Source organism: Schistocerca serialis, chromosome 12, assembly GCF_023864345.2.
Source record: "Schistocerca serialis cubense isolate TAMUIC-IGC-003099 chromosome 12, iqSchSeri2.2, whole genome shotgun sequence".
Classification (NCBI taxonomy): domain Eukaryota; kingdom Metazoa; phylum Arthropoda; class Insecta; order Orthoptera; family Acrididae; genus Schistocerca; species Schistocerca serialis.
Genome location: NC_064649.1, coordinates 188,356,425 through 188,375,057, shown reverse-complemented (window position 1 = coordinate 188,375,057; position 18,633 = coordinate 188,356,425). Strand labels below are relative to the sequence as shown.

Sequence of the window (18,633 nt, the reverse complement as noted above, 5' to 3'; positions counted from 1 at the left end):
CCCTCTGACAACCATGCCTCCATCCTTGCTACCCTCCCTGTTTACCTTTCCCTGTTGCTTCATAACCTGGGTTGTGAGTAACTGAATCCACTTTCCCTTCTTCCCTTTTTTCCCCTCTCCCCTCCCTGATGAAGGAACAAAGTTCCGAAAGCTAGGAATGTAAATTTTCAGTTCTGTTTTATGTGTATCTATCGGCTGTACTGAGCTGAGGTAAGTACTGGCCAGCCCCTCTATCTCTTTGTTAGTATTTGTTTCACATCTTATATGAGATTTTCCATTAATTATTTAGATCACCTATATGGTCCACATCCTTCATTGTTTTGTCCCTTTTGTTAGCTATCACTTACGTCTGTCATCTTAACACTTTCTCTTCTTCAGTGTTTTATATTTACACTCCTGGAAATTGAAAAAAGAACACCGTGAATTCATTGTTCCAGGAAGGGGAAACTTTATTGACACATTCCTGGGGTCAGATACATCACATGATCACACTGACAGAACCACAGGCACATAGACACAGGCAACAGAGCATGCACAATGTCGGCACTAGTACAGTGTATATCCACCTTTCGCAGCAATGCAGGCTGCTATTCTCCCATGGAGACGATCGTAGAGATGCTGGATGTATTCCTGTGGAACGGCTTGCCATGCCATTTCCACCTGGCGCCTCAGTTGGACCAGCGTTCGTGCTGGACGTGCAGACCGCGTGAGACGACGCTTCATCCAGTCCCAAACATGCTCAATGGGGGACAGATCCGGAGATCTTGCTGGCCAGGGTAGTTGACCTACGCCTTCTAGAGCACGTTGGGTGGCACGGGATACATGCGGACGTGCATTGTCCTGTTGGAACAGCAAGTTCCCTTGCCGGTCTAGGAATGGTAGAACGATGGGTTCGATGACGGTTTGGATGTACCGTGCAATATTCAGTGTCCCCTCGACGATCACCAGTGGTGTACGGCCAGTGTAGGAGATCGCTCCCCACACCATGATGCCGGGTGTTGGCCCTGTGTGCCTCGGTCGTATGCAGTCCTGATTGTGGCGCTCACCTGCACGGCGCCAAACACGCATACGACCATCATTGGCACCAAGGCAGAAGCGACTCTCATCGCTGAAGACGACACGTCTCCATTCGTCCCTCCATTCATGCCTGTTGCGACACCACTGGAGGCGGGCTGCACGATGTTGGGGCGTGAGCGGAAGACGGCCTAACGGTGTGCGGGACCGTAGCCCAGCTTCATGGAGACGGTTGCGAATGGTCCTCGCCGATACCCCAGGAGCAACAGTGTCCCTAATTTGCTGGGAAGTGGCGGTGCGGTCCCCTACGGCACTGCGTAGGATCCTACGGTCTTGGCGTGCATCCGTGCGTCGCTGCGGTCCGGTCCCAGGTCGACGGGCACGTGCACCTTCCGCCAACCACTGGCGACAAACTCGATGTACTGTGGAGACCTCACGCCCCACGTGTTGAGCAATTCGGCGGTACGTCCACCCGGCCTCCCGCATGCCCACTATACGCCCTCGCTCAAAGTCCGTCAACTGCGCATACGGTTCACGTCCACGCTGTCGCAGCATGCTACCAGTGTTAAAGGCTGCGATGGAGCTCCGTATACCATGGCAAACTGGCTGACACTGACGGCGGCGGTGCACAAATGCTGCGCAGCTAGCGCCATTCGACGGCCAACACCGCGGTTCCTGGTGTGTCCGCTGTGCCGTGCGTGTGATCATTGCTTGTACAGCCCTCTCGCAGTGTCCGGAGCAAGTATGGTGGGTCTGACACACCGGTGTCAATGTGTTCTTTTTTTCCATTTCCAGGAGTGTACAAAAATAAATATTTTCGTCACCAACTGTGCTAGTTTCATCTTCCTCCTATTATCTTGTTCCATTTATAGTCCTCTTCTCTTTTTATTTATTTATTTATTCAACATTCCATAGTTTTAACGTTCGTTATTCGCTGTTTCCCAGCCAACAATCACTGCCAACAATCTCTTCCACACCTACCAGTATCATCCATTTCCGTCGATTTCTTGTTGCTGGCGATATTTTTGTGCCATTGGCTATCTTTCTCTGCCACAAGAAAAATTTTTTGGGACATTTCTGCCCCACCCGCGATCTTTTTTGCGGCAGGCGCGATCTTTTTTGCGGTACGCGCGATCGCTTTTGCGGCACGCGCGATCGCTTTTGCGGCATGCGCGATCGCTTTTGCGGCACGCGCGATCTTTTTTCGCCACTCGCTATCTCTGTTTTTGAGCTACGTGTGTTCTTTTTCCCCTGATCTGGACATACTTGCTTTGTCTGGTCAACTTTTTCCGTATTTTTCTTATTTAGTGGTCTTCCTTTGGTATTGAAAATTACCAACACAATTTCTTTCCTTCTCGTCCTTCCCTCCGTGTTTTACTCCTTCTTATGATTACTATCTCAACTTTAGTTATTTAATTTCCCTACCCACCAGTTACCCACTATGTACCCTAATCCTATACCACATTATTTACATTCATTCCGGAAACATGCATTCACCGTAGCCAAACTGCAATCCCACATACTTTTCCTCCAGTCCTGCTTAACCTTTGGAATTACCCCTAAAGGGCTTACCTTAAAAGTTCCCATCTCCGGGTGCAATTCCTCCTTCCACCAGTCTCTCCTGGACTTCCAGAACCTTCAATCATTAGCCCTTACGCAACTTGTCCTGAATCTCTACACTACTTCATGTAACCACCACTCCCAACAGCTCCTATCTCTCTTCAAAGTCCTCCACCTCTCAAACCCTTGCTTGGAGAACACACTGAGGAACATCATCCTAGAAGCCAGCTGCAAACTTGAGTTCCATGCCACACACCACCTGAAAAAGCTATCCACAGTGCTAGTGCAACACCTAAGAAGTGGGGTCCCTCTCCCTATCCCTCACAAACACCAACCACAACAGAACCTTCATCAAACCCCCCTCATAGCCAACAAACCCAGCCTAGCCACCCTACTCAATCTCCCCATCCCAGCACATACCCCACACAGACCAAATATCAACTATAACCACAGTCAAATGCCACGTATCACCAGTCCCAATTCAGTCCTAAACCTCTCATCCAGATCCCTCTCTCCTCCAGAGACATCTGTTCTATCAAAAGGCTTAACCTTTAGCCCCACACCTAAATTCAACCACACTGCCCTGGTTAAAGATCTCCTCTCATTCACCCGGAACCTCAACTGGAAATATCACTTCACTACCCAAACACAGCCCCCAAGTACTAGACCCAGTGTTGAACCCTGTCTAGAACAGTTCCGACTGCCTTCTCAAAGGGATCCTCCTCCCCTCCCCCAAAACCATCCCTTGCAGACATTTCAGGAATTCCTCACATCCAGTGTTGCCCCCCAGTCCTTCTTGAAGAACATCCCGACAACCCCCAACATCACCCCAGCTGAATCCCGTGCCATTAAGGAGCTGAAAATAGACCGCTCTATTGTCATCCTCCCGGCGGATAAAGGCTCCACAACTGTCGTACTTGACCATGTGGAGTATGTGGCAGAATGACTGCGTCAACTCTCTGACACCTCAACCTACAAAGCTGTTACCCAGGATCCCATTCCCTCCATCCAGACTGAGCTGCAAAAAGTCCTAAAAATCCAAGGTCCCTCACAAGGCCTCACAACGGCTTCCATAGACAGACTTACTCACTCCACCTGAGCCACGTACCCCTACCTTCTACCTATTACCCAAAATCCACAAAGAGAACCATCCTGGCCGTCCCATTGTAGCAGGCTTCAAATCCCCAACCGAACGTATCTCAGCTCTGGTAGACCAGCATCTACAACCTATCACCCGCAGACTCCCATCCTACATCAAAGACACAAACCACTTCCTAGAACGCCTCAAATCCATTCCCACTCCTCTCCCACCTGAAACCTTTCTTGTCACCATAGATGCTACATCCCTTTACACAAACATCCCACATACCCATGGTCTCTCTGCCCTTGAGCACTACCTCTCCCAACGCCCACCCGAAGATCTTCCAAAAACCTCGTTCCTTATCACACTTACCAACTTCATCCTCACCCATAATTACTTCACTTTTGAAGGCCAGACCTACAAACAAATCAGGGGAACGGCCATGGGAACCAGGATGGCTCCCTCCTATGCCAACCTCTTCATGGGCCGCATGGAGGAGGCTTTCCTGAAGACCCAACAGCTGCTTCCCCTGGCCTGGTATAGGTTTATAGATGACATCTTTGTGGTCTGGACTCATGGTGAAGAAACACTCCTTAATTTCCTCCATAACCTCAACTCCTTTTCGAATCTGAATTTCACCTGGTCCTTCTCCAAAACCCAAGCCACCTTCCTGGATGTTGACCTTCATCTTGTTGAAGCTCACATCCTCACCTCTGTCCATATCAAACCCACAAACAAACAACAGTACCTTCACTTTGATAGCTGCCATCCTTTCCACATCAAACGCTCCCTTCCCTACAGCCTAGGTATTCGTGGCAAACGTATCTGCTCCAGTGACGAATCCCTCAACAACTACACCAATAACCTGACCAGTGCTTTCCTCTCCCGCAACTATCCTGCAGACCTTGTCCACAAACAGATTTCCCGAGCAATACATTCCTCCCCGTCCAACAACAATGTTCCTACCCCCAGACCACACAGAAGCATCCCCCTTGTCACCCAATATTATCCTGGCCTCGAAAACATCAACAAATTACTCCGCCAGGGATATGACTTTCTCAAGTCAACCCCTGAAATGAGATCATCCCTTGACAAAAATCTCCCCACACCACCCAGAGTTGCCTTTCGTCGCCCCCCTAACCTCCGTAACATCCTTGTTAAACCCTACAATATTCCCAGACTACCTTCTCTACCCAGCGGTTCCTACCCCTGTAACCGACCCCGCTGCAAAACCTGCCCCATGCATCCCCCCACAACCACCTACTCCAGCCCCGCTACTGGTAAAACATACACAATTCAAGGCAGGGCTACGTGTGAAACTACACATGTCATTTATCAACTGACATGCCTGCACTGCACAGCCTTTTACATCGGCATGACAACAACCAAACTGGCTGAGCGCATGAACGGACACAGACGAACTGTCCGCCTAGGAGATGCCCAATACCCAGTAGCGGAGCATGCCCTCCAGCATAATTCTAGGGACCTAGGAACCTGCTACACCGTATGTGCCATTTGGCTTCTCCCACCCAACTCCAGTCCCTCTGAACTGCGGAGATGGGAACTTGCACTCCAACACATCCTTTCATCCCGCCATCCCCCTGGACTGAACCTACGTTAAACAATCTCACTCCCATTCACTCTTCAGTCTTCTCCTCTTTCCCTTTCCTCTTTAGCCATTCACGCATCTTTTCATCCTACATAGTTGTGTTTATCTTTATACTGTATACCTCTTTACTTCTGTATGCATCCTCTTTGGTTTGAAGCTGGCACAGTACTTACAGTAGAATATCTTTGGCTTCCCTCTGACAACCATGCCTCCATCCTTGCTACCCTCCCTGTTTACCTTTCCCTGTTGCTTCATAACCTGGGTTGTGAGTAACTGAATCCACTTTCCCTTCTTCCCTTTTTTCCCCTCTCTCCTCCCTGATGAAGGAACAAAGTTCCGAAAGCTAGGAATGTAAATTTTCAGTTCTGTTTTATGTGTATCTATCGGCTGTACTGAGCTGAGGTAAGTACTGGCCAGCCCCTCTATCTCTTTGTTAGTATTTGTTTCACATCTTATATGAGATTTTCCATTAATTATTTAGATCACCTATATGGTCCACATCCTTCATTGTTTTGTCCCTTTTGTTAGCTATCACTTACGTCTGTCATCTTAACACTTTCTCTTCTTCAGTGTTTTATATATACGAAAATAAATATTTTCGTCTCCAACTGTGCTAGTTTCATCTTCCTCCTATTATCTTGTTCCGTTTATAGTCCTCTTCTCTTTTTATTAATTTATTTATTCAACATTCCATAGTTTTAACGTTCGTTATTCGCTGTTTCCCAGCCAACAATCACTGCCAACAATCTCTTCCACACCTACCAGTATCATCCATTTCCGTCGATTTCTTGTTGCTGGCGATATTTTTGTGCCATTGGCTATCTTTCTCTGCCACAAGAAAAATTTTTTGGGACATTTCTGCCCCACCCGCGATCTTTTTTGCGGCACGCGCGATCGCTTTTGCGGCACGCGCGATCTTTTTTCGCCACTCGCTATCTCTGTTTTTGAGCTACGTGTGTTCTTTTTCCCCTGATCTGGACATACTTGCTTGGTCTGGTCAACTTTTTCCGTATTTTTCTTGTTTAGTGGTCTTCCTTTGGTATTGAACATTACCAACACAATTTCTTTCCTTCTCGTCCTTCCCTCCGTGTTTTACTCCTTCTTATGATTACTATCTCAACTTTAGTTATTTAATTTCCCTACCCACCAGTTACCCACTATGTACCCTAATCCTATACCACATTATTTACATTCATTCCGGAAACATGCATTCACCGTAGCCAAACTGCAATCCCACATACTTTTCCTCCAGTCCTGCTTAACCTTTGGAATTACCCCTAAAGGGCTTACCTTAAAAGTTCCCATCTCCGGGTGCAATTCCTCCTTCCACCAGTCTCTCCTGGACTTCCACAACCTTCAATCCTTAGCCCTTACGCAACTTGTCCTGAATCTCTACACTACTTCATGTAACCACCACTCCCAACAGCTCCTATCTCTCTTCAAAGTCCTCCACCTCTCAAACCCTTGCTTGGAGAACACACTGAGGAACATCATCCTAGAAGCCAGCTGCAAACTTGAGTTCCATGCCACACACCACCTGAAAAAGCTATCCACAGTGCTAGTGCAACACCTAAGAAGTGGGGTCCCTCTCCCTATCCCTCACAAACACCAACCACAACAGAACCTTCATCAAACCCCCCTCATAGCCAACAAACCCAGCCTAGCCACCCTACTCAATCTCCCCATCCCAGCACATACCCCACACAGACCAAATATCAACTATAACCACAGTCAAATGCCACATATCACCAGTCCCAATTCAGTCCTAAACCTCTCATCCAGATCCCTCTCTCCTCCAGAGACATCTGTTCTATCAAAAGGCTTAACCTTTAGCCCCACACCTAAATTCAACCACACTGCCCTGGTTAAAGATCTCCTCTCATTCACCCGGAACCTCAATTGGAAATATCACTTCACTACCCAAACACAGCCCCCAAGTACTAGACCCAGTGTTGAACCCTGTCTAGAACAGTTCCGACTGCCTTCTCAAGGGGATCCTCCTCCCCTCCCCCAAAACCATCCCTTGCAGACATTTCAGGAATTCCTCACATCCAGTGTTGCCTCCCAGTCCTTCTTGAAGAACATCCCGACAACCCCCAACATCACCCCAGCTGAATCCCGTGCCATTAAGGAGCTGAAAATAGACTGCTCTATTGTCATCCTCCTGGCGGATAAAGGCTCCACAACTGTCGTACTTGACCATGTGGAGTATGTGGCAGAAGGACTGCGTCAACTCTCTGACACCTCAACCTACAAAGCTGTTACCCAGGATCCCATTCCCTCCATCCAGACTGAGCTGCAAAAAATCCTAAAAATCCAAGGTCCCTCACAAGGCCTCACAACGGCTTCCATAGACTTACTCACTCCACCTGAGCCACGTACCCCTACCTTCTACCTATTACCCAAAATCCACAAAGAGAACCATCCTGGCCGTCCCATTGTAGCAGGCTTCAAATCCCCAACCGAACGTATCTCAGCTCTGGTAGACCAGCACCTACAACCTATCACCCGCAGACTCCCATCCTACATCAAAGACACAAACCACTTCCTAGAACGCCTCAAATCCATTCCCACTCCTCTCCCACCTGAAACCTTTCTTGTCACCATAGATGCTACATCCCTTTACACAAACATCCCACATACCCATGGTCTCTCTGCCCTTGAGCACTACCTCTCCCAACGCCCACCCGAAGATCTTCCAAAAACCTCGTTCCTTATCACACTTACCAACTTCATCCTCACCCATAATTACTTCACTTTTGAAGGCCAGACCTACAAACAAATCAGGGGAACGGCCATGGGAACCAGGATGGCTCCCTCCTATGCCAACCTCTTCATGGGCCGCATGGAGGAGGCTTTCCTGAAGACCCAACAGCTGCTTCCCCTGGCCTGGTATAGGTTTATAGATGACATCTTTGTGGTCTGGACTCATGGTGAAGAAACACTCCTTAATTTCCTCCATAACCTCAACTCCTTTTCGAATCTGAATTTCACCTGGTCCTTCTCCAAAACCCAAGCCACCTTCCTGGATGTTGACCTTCATCTTGTTGAAGCTCACATCCACACCTCTGTCCATATCAAACCCACAAACAAACAACAGTACCTTCACTTTGATAGCTGCCATCCTTTCCACATCAAACGCTCCCTTCCCTACAGCCTAGGTATTCGTGGCAAACGTATCTGCTTCAGTGACGAATCCCTCAACAACTGCACCAATAACCTGACCAGTGCTTTCCTCTCCCGCAACTATCCTGCAGACCTTGTCCACAAACAGATTTCCCGAGCAATACATTCCTCCCCGTCTAACAACAATGTTCCTACCCCCAGACCACACAGAAGCATCCCCCTTGTCACCCAATATTATCCTGGCCTCAAAAACATCAACAAATTACTTCGCCAGGGATATGACTTTCTCAAGTCAACCCCTGAAATGAGATCATCCCTTGACAAAATTCTCCCCACACCACCCAGAGTTGCCTTTCGTCGCCCCCCTAACCTCCGTAACATCCTTGTTAAACCCTACAATATTCCCAGACTACCTTCTCTACCCAGCGGTTCCTACCCCTGTAACCGACCCCGCTGCAAAACCTGCCCCATGCATCCCCCCACAACCACCTACTCCAGCCCCGCTACTGGTAAAACATACACAATTCAAGGCAGGGCTACGTGTGAAACTACACATGTCATTTATCAACTGACATGCCTGCACTGCACAGCCTTTTACATCGGCATGACAACAACCAAACTGGCTGAGCGCATGAACGGACACAGACGAACTGTCCACCTAGGAGATGCCCAATACCCAGTAGCGGAGCATGCCCTCCAGCATAATTCTAGGGACCTAGGAACCTGCTACACCGTATGTGCCATTTGGCTTCTCCCACCCAACTCCAGTCCCTCTGAACTGCGGAGATGGGAACTTGCACTCCAACACATCCTTTCATCCCGCCATCCCCCTGGACTGAACCTACGTTAAACAATCTCACTCCCATTCACTCTTCAGTCTTCTCCTCTTTCCCTTTCCTCTTTAGCCATTCACGCATCTTTTCATCCTACATAGTTGTGTTTATCTTTATACTGTATACCTCTTTACTTCTGTATGCATCCTCTTTGGTTTGAAGCTGGCACAGTACTTACAGTAGAATATCTTTGGCTTCCCTCTGACAACCATGCCTCCATCCTTGCTACCCTCCCTGTTTACCTTTCCCTGTTGCTTCATAACCTGGGTTGTGAGTAACTGAATCCACTTTCCCTTCTTCCCTTTTTTCCCCTCTCTCCTCCCTGATGAAGGAACAAAGTTCCGAAAGCTAGGAATGTAAATTTTCAGTTCTGTTTTATGTGTATCTATCGGCTGTACTGAGCTGAGGTAAGTACTGGCCAGCCCCTCTATCTCTTTGTTAGTATTTGTTTCACATCTTATATGAGATTTTCCATTAATTATTTAGATCACCTATATGGTCCACATCCTTCATTGTTTTGTCCCTTTTGTTAGCTATCACTTACGTCTGTCATCTTAACACTTTCTCTTCTTCAGTGTTTTATATATACGAAAATAAATATTTTCGTCTCCAACTGTGCTAGTTTCATCTTCCTCCTATTATCTTGTTCCGTTTATAGTCCTCTTCTCTTTTTATTAATTTATTTATTCAACATTCCATAGTTTTAACGTTCGTTATTCGCTGTTTCCCAGCCAACAATCACTGCCAACAATCTCTTCCACACCTACCAGTATCATCCATTTCCGTCGATTTCTTGTTGCTGGCGATATTTTTGTGCCATTGGCTATCTTTCTCTGCCACAAGAAAAATTTTTTGGGACATTTCTGCCCCACCCGCGATCTTTTTTGCGGCACGCGCGATCGCTTTTGCGGCACGCGCGATCTTTTTTCGCCACTCGCTATCTCTGTTTTTGAGCTACGTGTGTTCTTTTTCCCCTGATCTGGACATACTTGCTTGGTCTGGTCAACTTTTTCCGTATTTTTCTTGTTTAGTGGTCTTCCTTTGGTATTGAACATTACCAACACAATTTCTTTCCTTCTCGTCCTTCCCTCCGTGTTTTACTCCTTCTTATGATTACTATCTCAACTTTAGTTATTTAATTTCCCTACCCACCAGTTACCCACTATGTACCCTAATCCTATACCACATTATTTACATTCATTCCGGAAACATGCATTCACCGTAGCCAAACTGCAATCCCACATACTTTTCCTCCAGTCCTGCTTAACCTTTGGAATTACCCCTAAAGGGCTTACCTTAAAAGTTCCCATCTCCGGGTGCAATTCCTCCTTCCACCAGTCTCTCCTGGACTTCCACAACCTTCAATCCTTAGCCCTTACGCAACTTGTCCTGAATCTCTACACTACTTCATGTAACCACCACTCCCAACAGCTCCTATCTCTCTTCAAAGTCCTCCACCTCTCAAACCCTTGCTTGGAGAACACACTGAGGAACATCATCCTAGAAGCCAGCTGCAAACTTGAGTTCCATGCCACACACCACCTGAAAAAGCTATCCACAGTGCTAGTGCAACACCTAAGAAGTGGGGTCCCTCTCCCTATCCCTCACAAACACCAACCACAACAGAACCTTCATCAAACCCCCCTCATAGCCAACAAACCCAGCCTAGCCACCCTACTCAATCTCCCCATCCCAGCACATACCCCACACAGACCAAATATCAACTATAACCACAGTCAAATGCCACATATCACCAGTCCCAATTCAGTCCTAAACCTCTCATCCAGATCCCTCTCTCCTCCAGAGACATCTGTTCTATCAAAAGGCTTAACCTTTAGCCCCACACCTAAATTCAACCACACTGCCCTGGTTAAAGATCTCCTCTCATTCACCCGGAACCTCAATTGGAAATATCACTTCACTACCCAAACACAGCCCCCAAGTACTAGACCCAGTGTTGAACCCTGTCTAGAACAGTTCCGACTGCCTTCTCAAGGGGATCCTCCTCCCCTCCCCCAAAACCATCCCTTGCAGACATTTCAGGAATTCCTCACATCCAGTGTTGCCTCCCAGTCCTTCTTGAAGAACATCCCGACAACCCCCAACATCACCCCAGCTGAATCCCGTGCCATTAAGGAGCTGAAAATAGACTGCTCTATTGTCATCCTCCTGGCGGATAAAGGCTCCACAACTGTCGTACTTGACCATGTGGAGTATGTGGCAGAAGGACTGCGTCAACTCTCTGACACCTCAACCTACAAAGCTGTTACCCAGGATCCCATTCCCTCCATCCAGACTGAGCTGCAAAAAATCCTAAAAATCCAAGGTCCCTCACAAGGCCTCACAACGGCTTCCATAGACTTACTCACTCCACCTGAGCCACGTACCCCTACCTTCTACCTATTACCCAAAATCCACAAAGAGAACCATCCTGGCCGTCCCATTGTAGCAGGCTTCAAATCCCCAACCGAACGTATCTCAGCTCTGGTAGACCAGCACCTACAACCTATCACCCGCAGACTCCCATCCTACATCAAAGACACAAACCACTTCCTAGAACGCCTCAAATCCATTCCCACTCCTCTCCCACCTGAAACCTTTCTTGTCACCATAGATGCTACATCCCTTTACACAAACATCCCACATACCCATGGTCTCTCTGCCCTTGAGCACTACCTCTCCCAACGCCCACCCGAAGATCTTCCAAAAACCTCGTTCCTTATCACACTTACCAACTTCATCCTCACCCATAATTACTTCACTTTTGAAGGCCAGACCTACAAACAAATCAGGGGAACGGCCATGGGAACCAGGATGGCTCCCTCCTATGCCAACCTCTTCATGGGCCGCATGGAGGAGGCTTTCCTGAAGACCCAACAGCTGCTTCCCCTGGCCTGGTATAGGTTTATAGATGACATCTTTGTGGTCTGGACTCATGGTGAAGAAACACTCCTTAATTTCCTCCATAACCTCAACTCCTTTTCGAATCTGAATTTCACCTGGTCCTTCTCCAAAACCCAAGCCACCTTCCTGGATGTTGACCTTCATCTTGTTGAAGCTCACATCCACACCTCTGTCCATATCAAACCCACAAACAAACAACAGTACCTTCACTTTGATAGCTGCCATCCTTTCCACATCAAACGCTCCCTTCCCTACAGCCTAGGTATTCGTGGCAAACGTATCTGCTTCAGTGACGAATCCCTCAACAACTGCACCAATAACCTGACCAGTGCTTTCCTCTCCCGCAACTATCCTGCAGACCTTGTCCACAAACAGATTTCCCGAGCAATACATTCCTCCCCGTCTAACAACAATGTTCCTACCCCCAGACCACACAGAAGCATCCCCCTTGTCACCCAATATTATCCTGGCCTCAAAAACATCAACAAATTACTTCGCCAGGGATATGACTTTCTCAAGTCAACCCCTGAAATGAGATCATCCCTTGACAAAATTCTCCCCACACCACCCAGAGTTGCCTTTCGTCGCCCCCCTAACCTCCGTAACATCCTTGTTAAACCCTACAATATTCCCAGACTACCTTCTCTACCCAGCGGTTCCTACCCCTGTAACCGACCCCGCTGCAAAACCTGCCCCATGCATCCCCCCACAACCACCTACTCCAGCCCCGCTACTGGTAAAACATACACAATTCAAGGCAGGGCTACGTGTGAAACTACACATGTCATTTATCAACTGACATGCCTGCACTGCACAGCCTTTTACATCGGCATGACAACAACCAAACTGGCTGAGCGCATGAACGGACACAGACGAACTGTCCACCTAGGAGATGCCCAATACCCAGTAGCGGAGCATGCCCTCCAGCATAATTCTAGGGACCTAGGAACCTGCTACACCGTATGTGCCATTTGGCTTCTCCCACCCAACTCCAGTCCCTCTGAACTGCGGAGATGGGAACTTGCACTCCAACACATCCTTTCATCCCGCCATCCCCCTGGACTGAACCTACGTTAAACAATCTCACTCCCATTCACTCTTCAGTCTTCTCCTCTTTCCCTTTCCTCTTTAGCCATTCACGCATCTTTTCATCCTACATAGTTGTGTTTATCTTTATACTGTATACCTCTTTACTTCTGTATGCATCCTCTTTGGTTTGAAGCTGGCACAGTACTTACAGTAGAATATCTTTGGCTTCCCTCTGACAACCATGCCTCCATCCTTGCTACCCTCCCTGTTTACCTTTCCCTGTTGCTTCATAACCTGGGTTGTGAGTAACTGAATCCACTTTCCCTTCTTCCCTTTTTTCCCCTCTCTCCTCCCTGATGAAGGAACAAAGTTCCGAAAGCTAGGAATGTAAATTTTCAGTTCTGTTTTATGTGTATCTATCGGCTGTACTGAGCTGAGGTAAGTACTGGCCAACACCACATTTTTAATCTGTACCAGATAACTTGTGAGATATCAATTGCATTAATGTGTGTTTTCTTCACAAAACTTACGTAGACTTGTTAAGTCAAACCTACTCAGTTCAATAAGCCGTGTCCAAAATGGCTCGGAAAGAATGATGGAGATTATAATGTCTCCTTGTCTAACAACCTTCAGTCGTTTCAACCTACGCTTTGGTTTTCAGCACTTTTATTCTCACATTGTAGCCCCCCCTCCCCCCCCCCCCCCCCACACACACACACACACACACACACATGCACAGGAGTTGTGTCGCGTCACTGGCTGCCTCCACAGGCACAACAGTTGCCGATGCACGTGGTTCTGATGCAGAATCGTGTCTTTCTCAACTCACAATGAAGTATTGACAAATCTATATTTGTTCATGATAGGAGGTCACATGTTATGACAGGTCGGTGTAGCAAGCACGTTATTATAAATGTTTTCATAGAAATAAAGTGGTGATGGCTAATAACTTGTAGTTCGCATATTTCTGTACTTCGTGGACCCGATGCCCACAATAATCCTGACAAATACCCAGGGAGACCCTCAGCCAAGATACAGACCTCATAAATGCCTTGTTGTTGTTGTTGTGGTCTTCAGTCCTGAGACTGGTTTCATGCAGCTCTCCATGCTACTCTATCCTGTGCAAGCTGCTTCATCTCCCAGTACCTACTGCAGCCTACATCCTTCTGAATCTGCTTAGTGTATTCATCTCTTGGTCTCCCTCTACGATTTTTACCCTCCACACTGCCCTCCAATACTAAATTGGTGATCCCTCGATGTCTCAGAACATGTCCTACCAACCGATCCCTTCTTCTAGTCAAGTTGTGCCATAAGCTCCTCTTCTCCCCAATTCTATTCAATACCTCCTCATTAGTTATGTCATCTACCCATCTAATCTTCAGCATTCTTCTGTAGCACCACATTTCAAAAGCTTCTATTCTCTTCTTGTCCAAACTATTTGTTGTCCATGTTTCACTTCTATACATGGCTACACTCCATACAAATACTTTCAGAAACGACTTCCTGACACTTAAATCTACACTCGATGTTAACAAATTTTTTCTTCTTCAGAAACGCTTTCGTTGCCATTGCCAGTCTACATTTTATATCCTCTCTACTTTGACCATCATCAGTTATTTTGCTCCCCAAATAGTAAAACTCCTTCACTACTTTAAGTGTCTTATTTCCTGATCTAATTCTCTCAGCATCACCCAACTTATTTCGACTACATTCCATTGTCCTCATTTTGCTTTTGTTGATGTTCATCTTATACTATCCTTTCAAGACACTGTCCATTCTGTTCAACTGCTCTCCCAAGTCCTTTGCTGTCTCTGATAGAATTACAATGTCATCAGGAACCTCAAAGTTTTTATTTCTTCTCCATGGATGCCTTATAAAGGTGAAATTACTACTATTAATGATCCTTCCTTCCCATCAACATCAGAACCACTGGTTTTGAAAGTTAACATTTGTGCTGATATGCCCCCCCACCCCCCCTATTTTTGTGCTTGTGTTTGTTATTGTTTGGTTTTCCTATCTGTTCACTTCTGGTTTCGCACGGGACAGCACTTCGATTGTGGGTGCTAAAATAGACTGCCACAGTGTGTTGACAAATTCTCTGTCCTGCCAGTCGGAGATACTATTCAGGAGTGAACTGTCGACATTTTGCTATTCCACAGGGTCTCGAGGCACTGCAACTCGTAGAACTGTAAGAGCGGCAGGACCGAGCGGGAGGCGATGCGTTTCTTCCGCAGTGCCCGAAACCTGCGTAAAGTACACAAGTGGTGCGCCGTCAGCCCCCACGTCATCGACGTGCTCTGCGACAAATGCCAGAGACTCGCAGATCTCCGCCTGCACGCCGCCCAGAAGCTCGGCTATTCGGTAAGTGTTACATTCTTTTTATTAAAAGATGGGAAATCCGGGATTGAGTAATGACAAGATTGCTATTGATAGATTGCTATTCACCGTATAACGGAGATGCTGAGTCTCAGATAAAACAAAAAGTGCTGAACAAGTAAACTTACGGCTGAAAGGCCTCCTTCTGGATTACACACACACACACACACACACACACACACACACACACACCGCACATGCACGCACGCAAATAGAACTCACATACATGCCCACTGTCTCAGGCTGCCGAGGCCAGATTGTGAGCAACTGCATGTAATGGGAGAAACAATCTGGGTAGAGGGGGTGAGGATGAGACTGGATGGGAGGGATAGCACGTAGAGGTGGGGGACACTAAAGTGCTGCTTGTGGGAGGGGAGATGGTAGGGCAGCTAGGTGCAGCCGGGGTGTTAGACAGAGAGCGGGGAGTTGGGGAGAGGGGGGTGCGGGAAAGGAGAGAAGTAAAAGGACTGTGGGTGCATTGGTGGAATAGAAGGCTGTGTAGTGCTGGAGTGGGGACAGAGAATAGGATAGGTGGGTTAAAGACAATTATCGACAGAGGTTGTGGCGAGGAGAGTTACGAGAACATAGGATATATTGCGAGAGTTCCCAGCTGTGCAGTTCAGAAAAAGCTGGTGGTGGTAGGAAGGAACCAAGTGGCACAGGCTGTGAAGCAGTCATTAAAATGAAGAATGTCGTGTCAGACAGTACGCTCGGCAACTCTGTACCACCTCTACAAAAGCCTCCGAACGTCCCACACGTCGCCTCGTAGCTGATAAACCCTGCCTTGCTAATGTTGTACTTTTACCCCACCCTCAAAAACTCCCTTCCACCACCGTCCGGAATTCAGAACCTAAATAGACCCGAAACACAGTCGTGATCTTTCCTCCGAAAGACTTAGCCCCAGAAAGTCCTTTCTGAAGGACTTACCTCTTGCCTGGTTCCAAAGTTCAGTCCTGCTGGACTTTTTAAGGAACTTCTCTCCTTCTCCTGGTCTCTGCAGTGGAAAAAATTGTTTGCTACCGACCCTACCCACCAGACTCGACCAAAGACTAATGTCGGACCTGGCCGACTCAGTTCCCTCCCATTGCCCCCAACTCACCCCCTGTTAACTTCCCAGAATTTCTTAAGCTCGGACCTCGCTTCACCGTCATTCCCCAAATTCCTCGATGTGTAAACTAACTTTCCATCTGGAGAAAGAACTCGATCCACCATGTAAAAACTGATCCTGACCTTGCAAGCCTACCTGCTGACAAAGGCTCCACCACTGTGGCTTTGAACTGCAAGGATTACATGGCAGAAGGGCTCCACCAACTGTCTGATTTGTTCATCCACAAACCGTGCCACATTGACCCCGTTCTAGAAATCTAGCAGGGTCTCCAGACTCTCCTCAAATCTTGCACAACCTCTCCCCAGAGTCTCAGTCTCTCTCTCTCTCTCTCTCTCTCTCTCTCTCTCTCTCTCTCTCTCTCTCCCTCCCTTCCTCCCTCCCTCCCTTCCTCCTCCTGCTCCTCCTCCTCCCTCCTCCTCCTCCTCCTCCGACCCCCCCCCCCACCACTCCCCCACTCACTGCACTCCTACTTTCTATATGCTCCACGAACTGAACCACCCACCGTTACTGTGCCCCCACTGAGAGAATCTCTGCTGTTGTAGAACAACACCCTCAGCCTATTACTTACAACCTACACTCCTATCTTAAAGACACCGACCATTTTCTCCTCAGACTCTCCACAGTTCCTTTACTGCATGGTGCCTGCTCGTCACTATTGGTGCCCCCTCCCATTACACTAACATTCCCGATGCCCACAGCGTAGCCAATACTGAATGCTACACCTGAAAAATTCCAGATCTACAACCTCCTTCCTGTCACCCTGACCAACTTTCATCTGGTACTCCTCAACCCGACAAGCCACCTTCCTCGATATTGTCCTCCACCTCGAGCGCTGCTACTTCGGCACCTCTAACCACACGGAACTTACCGGCCACGAGCAGTACCTCCACTTAGGCACAGCTGACACCCGTTCCGTACAGAGAAACCCCTGTCCCCTTTGAACAGCCCAGCCACTCCCGGCCGTCGCATCTGTAGTGACGAGCAGTGCCTCCCGCTGACGCCTTCACGGACCGACCTCTTGCAGAAACAGATATCCCGTGCCTTATTTCTCCGGTCAGTCGCCACCTTCCGGAGTCCCACTGTCCGACCGCAGAGGACCGTTCCTCTCGTGACTCGGTGCTGCCCACGACCGGAGCAACTGAATTGCATTCTCTGCCGGGGTTTCGGCTACCTCTCGCCATGCCCCGAGCTGAGGAACATCTTGCCCACTATCCCTCCCAAGCTGGTATTCCGCTGTCCACCGAATGTACGCGATATCCTCGTCCATCCCTAGACGGCCTCTGCTCCCTACCCTACGCCTCTAGCTCGTATCTGTGTAAAAAAAAACGAGATGTGAGACCTGTTCCGTATGTTCTTCCATCACCATCTACGTACTGAGATGGTGGCGCCGTGTATAGACGTACTACTCGACAGATCCGCGGAAAATTAGAGTTTTTAAATCCTGTGTGTGTAAAATGTAGTAAGAAGGTGAGAAATGGTGTTAAATTATGCCCACGGTCCCAAAAATGGATCCGTCGACAATGTTTAAATACTTTAGAAGAAAGAAATGCGACTTGCGACTGTGGGAATGTGCACTGTAGTTATCGTGATTTACTGTTTTTGCGAAAGGAATATCGAGAAGGCTGTGTGACTGCTTCATTAAAATACGATCTTGTCAGCCAAACTGTACATACAAAGCTTGAAAAAGTGATAGGAGTCAATACAGAGTGTAGTGACACTTTTGTAAATGGGCCAAATGATAACTTCATATGGCCTAAAAAGTTCCCTCGTGTTAACCGTAAAGAGAAAAACTTCAGTCTCCCAGTGGCAAAAAACCTGTGACGAGTCTAAAAGATGTGAAAATAGCGAAAGAAACAAAGTACTTTCACCAAATGCAGAGTTTAAAAACCAGTCGAGTACGAAGTCTTGTAATAACGAGCGAGGAAGTACCGGTACTATAATTTTCAGTGAACATACGTATTGTGAGAACGTGACGAACACAAGTAAGAAGAAC

General features: G+C 47.7%; 1 protein-coding gene across 4 annotated transcripts in view; it reads left to right on the top strand.

The window, feature by feature from the left end:
• Positions 1-18,633, top strand: part of LOC126428206 (uncharacterized) — a 119,891-nt gene that overhangs the window by 51,586 nt on the left and 49,672 nt on the right. For all 4 annotated transcript variants that reach the window (XM_050090122.1, XM_050090119.1, XM_050090120.1 and 1 more), the window contains exon 2: positions 15,316-15,517. In XM_050090122.1, coding sequence (XP_049946079.1) covers positions 15,374-15,517 — 144 coding nt within the window. In that variant the 5' untranslated portion in view covers positions 15,316-15,373. The remainder of the gene's footprint in view (positions 1-15,315; positions 15,518-18,633) is intronic.